This window comes from Mobula birostris, chromosome 8 (genome assembly GCF_030028105.1).
Source record: "Mobula birostris isolate sMobBir1 chromosome 8, sMobBir1.hap1, whole genome shotgun sequence".
In the NCBI taxonomy this organism is placed as follows: Eukaryota; Metazoa; Chordata; class Chondrichthyes; order Myliobatiformes; family Myliobatidae; genus Mobula; species Mobula birostris.
In genome coordinates, this window is record NC_092377.1 from 5,429,150 (window position 1) to 5,433,420 (window position 4,271).

The 4,271-nt window shown below is 45.1% G+C and overlaps 1 protein-coding gene across 1 annotated transcript; it reads right to left on the reverse strand.

Annotated features, from left to right (window-relative positions):
* Positions 1-220: 220 nt before the first annotated feature.
* LOC140202120 (interferon-inducible GTPase 5-like) lies at positions 221-3,394 on the reverse strand. The gene has a single exon (XM_072266979.1). The coding sequence runs from the start codon at positions 3,392-3,394 to the stop codon at positions 2,177-2,179; it is 1,218 nt and encodes a 405-aa protein (XP_072123080.1). The 3' UTR covers positions 221-2,176.
* Between the last annotated feature and the right edge of the window lie 877 nt (positions 3,395-4,271).

Consider the following 4,271-nt stretch of genomic DNA (forward strand, 5'->3'; position numbering starts at 1 on the left):
CCGCCAGACGAGGGGATCGTCAAGGTGGGCAATTAATGAGAGAGGTCAAGGTAAATCTTACCTTGTGGGCCCACCTGTCTCAGATCACCGCCACTGAGTCAACCGCTGACACCGCCTCACGAGACCCTCGTTTTTGGGCTCCTGGCTTTGGCTCGCCAAGTTGTCGTAGTGGACCGACCGATGCAAAGACAAAGTACCACAAAAACACTAACACACGTAATTCTTTTTCAAACGTTTATTCTTTACTCTTAGCATGCTCTTGGGTAAATTACAGACTGATCTCCCAAAAGACCCAGTCCAGACACTGCCCACGAATTACACAATTCTCCACAATTTATAACATTGATCAGGTAGCAGGAAATCTTACGATTACAAGTTTAGATAATATTAGAATCATTTCAATCACATTCTAAGATACAATTAGATGTAAAATAATCATTGGTCAGTTAGTTATAAAGCTAGCCCATCGGTTCCTCATTCGGACCCTTCCCCTTTTCTCCAGAACATTCTAGCCCATACACTATACTTCCCATATTTAGCTATACCTTGAGCTGCTTGGCAAGATCAGATAGTTCCTTATTTGAGCCTTTGCCTATCTTTAGAGAACAATGACTAGTACGTCAACGGTTGCTGGGTAAAGCCTCTTTTTGACTGTCCAAAACAGTACGCCAAGGCGCCCACAAGGTGATTGATCATTAATTAATCATTGTTCTTAGTCTATACCCTTATTTACCTACCCCTTCACACCATCAATGCAAGTTCTATACAAATCCCCAAGCAGTAGTAATGTTCTGGCCTACAAATTACAATGGGAAATAGGAAATGCATGCCAGAAGTACAATAATATGACAGTAAGAGGGATCGGTCAGGGAAATCAGGTTGGTGCTTGATCTCAAGAGGGTGAATTTGTAGAATGTCTACAAGATGGTGTTTCATAGCAGCTCATGGTTGAGCCCAGTAGGGGATCTCCTACTGTTGATTGGGTGTTAAAGATTTCAGGAAGGACTAGATGGGCCGAAGAACCTGTTTTTATGCTCTGCTATTCTTTGCATCTACGACTCTGTGACTATGTATTGTATTTTGGGCCAGTAATGCTGCCACCTGCTGTGCAGTAAAACCTCTGTGTTGTTACCCTGCCCTCTCTCCCCTGATACACTGAGTCACCTGGTTGCACTGGGGACCGGGATTCATGAAGGTTAATGGAATTCATCACTGTTCACAAAGAATGAGCACTGACCGAGAGGCAGTTGCTTGCTTCTGTCAGATCTTTTAATCACAATTCAAAATTACATCGAGATATTACAGAAGAAGAAAACAAACATTAAACTGGACTATGATGAAATGTGTGTGCACAGTACTTGTCAGGCTTAGCTACTGCATCGATACTTGGACTCAATAACACAGGAGATTGAATTTAAATTCCAGCAGGGCTGAGGAAATTAAATTCATTGAGCTGAATGATTCGACATTGAAGCTGGGAACACTGACATGAATCCATATCTTACTGGACCCGGCACTGAATAGGGGGAAGGATGGAATCATTGCCAACCTGCTGTTGCTGGAACTGGTCATTGGTAGGTGGACCACCAAACCCTCCAGTTCTGATGAAGTGTCATTGCCCGAAACGTCGACTGTTTATTCTTTTCCATAGATGCTGCCTGACATATTGAGTTCCTCCAGCATTTTGTGTGTGTTGCTTTGGATTTTCAGCATATGCAGAATTTCTCGTATTTGTGATATTAAACATCTACACCAGGATGACTGAATCTAAATTAAATTGTGAGGCATTCTGATGCAAAATGTTGTAGATGCTGGAAATCTGAAATAAACTCGGAACAGGTGGGTTGTTCACTGGGTCAGGAAGTGACTATGGAGAAACAGCTCCCGGAAATGATGGTAACAGGAATAGCCCTCGTTATAGGGGTAACGGGAAACACTTGGACTCAAGCGGTGCAAGGATTAACAGGAGTCCTGATGGATTGTTTATTGCCCTCCATTGATGCTGCCTGACCTGCTGAGTTCCTGCTGTTTGTTGCTCATGATTTCCAGCATCTGCAGAATCTCTTGTCCAGATGGGGATGGGGTGCCAGAAAGACATTGACTTCGGGTGATAGATATCAGGATGATTTGGCAATCCCTCCGGGATAGAGTAAGAGGGGCACTCTGATAACAGCCCTCAAATACCGATGCCTTCAGAGGAAGCGGCTGCCTCGGCATTCTGCAGCACAATTTTAGCTGTCTCCACCATTGTATCCAGCGAATTGTTCAGCATCATGAGAGTCACTGCAAAGGATGATGTTGCCCCAAAGATAGAGCCCAGAATGGGGACAAAGTCCAGGATGGGCTCGGCAATTGTCAGAGCCAATGCCACTGTGCTTCTCTGGATCAACAGCACTACCTGCTCACGTGTGATCTCTCCGAACACCCAGTTGTGCTCTGTACCTCTCCGCAGATCCGTTACACTGGTCCCCACCCTCTGGGCCAGTTTGCGAAGGGATGCTTCATCCAGACCAAGGTTCGTTCTTATGAACAGGATACCAGAGGTAATGAGCATCAGGTCACAGGCAAGAGACAAACCCGGAATGGGAACTACACCGATACCCCCCGATACGGCAGACAGCATCTGGATGAATGGCCGCAGAGCATTACGTTTCCTCTCTATAGCAGCTTCAGATGTGTTGGGGAGTGCTGTGATGAATAGATTCTTCTGTGTCTCCAAGAGATTGGATGCCACAGCCTCCCTAAATTCAGGAAAATCAAACTCATCAAGGTTAAAGGCGGAATAGAGGAAAACGGAAGTATTTTGTATCCCTGCTGCCCGCAGTGAGGAGATGCAATATTCTCTCACTTTCCGGAACATATCCTCCTGGTTGTAACCCTTCTTGCGGCTTTCTGCCCTGACAGTCTCGTCGATCTTAGAGCGCACCAGGTAGAAATGTTTGCCCGCCTTCTTCAGTGCTTCAGCCAGTAACTTGTCATTCTCCGTGAACCGAGCAGCAGTGACAATGATGCCCAAATCATACTGGGAAAAGTCGGTTTCCTTCATGAACTTTTTCATCGGAAACCTTGGTGTATTCAACCCGGGGAAGTCACAGTACTGAACATTAGGAAGGGTGGGGTGGCGGTAACGTGTTATTTCCATGGTGGTCTCTTTACTGCCGGTTGGGGCAGCCCCTTCCTCATTCTCATCCAACCCAAGCAGAGCATTGATCAGGGTCGATTTGCCCGACCCTGACTCACCCATCACCGCAATCTGGATCTGTACATTTTCGAATTGCTTGGATTTTCTCTCGATGGCCAATTGCAGACCTGTCTCTCCTGCACGTTGATAAGCAGCCACCAGGTCCTTTGCATCCTTGGTGCTGTAATACAGGTTGGATAGAACACCAGACATTTCCCACTGAAAGAGGAAAACATGTTAATTGTGTTGGAGAAGGTCGTCGTCCGGGAATTGCAAAAAATCCTGTTTGAACGAGCCAAATGAATTTAAATCAGCTTGTGGCACGGGTGAGAGGGTGGCAATGATGGTTTGTTTTTCTATTTGGAGTGTGGAGACTACTGGTGATTAACAGGTCTCCCGCATTTTTAAATTTATATTTATGATTTGCATGATAATATTAATTCTATGTTTAGTCTATTTAGATAGATAGATATACTTTATTAATCTCGAGGGAAATTTGGCAATTTGTGGAAGATAACAATGTTGGTGGTACAGCGGACGGTGGAGAAGGTTGTCTGAGATTACAGCAAGATGCAGATCACTTGGGGAGTTTGGGCGAAGATTGGTAGTTGGAATTTATCTCAGATGTGTGCAAAGTCAGTAATTTCAGAAACGTAAGTTGTGCAGGCCAAATACAGCATCGGTGTCATGGGTAGACAGGGCAGTGACGTAGGGGTTTGAAGCACCATACACAAAATACTGGAGGAAATCAGAACACCAAGCAGCATCTATAACAGTCAACATATCAGGCCAAGTCCCTTCATCTCGACTGGAAAGAAAGAGGAAATGTCAGAATGGAGAGAGGAAGAAGTACAAGATATTAGGTGATAGGTGAAACCGGGAGAGGGGGAGCAGATGATGCAAAGACCTGGATAGTTGATTAGAGAAAAAGATAAAGGGGTGGTGAAGAGGGAATATGATAGGAGGGAACAGAAGACCATTGAAGAAAGAGAAGGAGAAGGACACCAAAGGAGGCGATAGGCAGGGAAGGAGATAAGGAGAGAGTGAGAAACAGGAATGGAGAGAATTGAAGGCGGGGGGTAGAGAAACA

Coding starts and splice junctions, on each gene's coding strand:
- LOC140202120 (XM_072266979.1), bottom strand. CDS start 3,394: ATGTCTGGTGTTCTATCCAACCTGTATTACAGCACCAAGGATGCAAAG.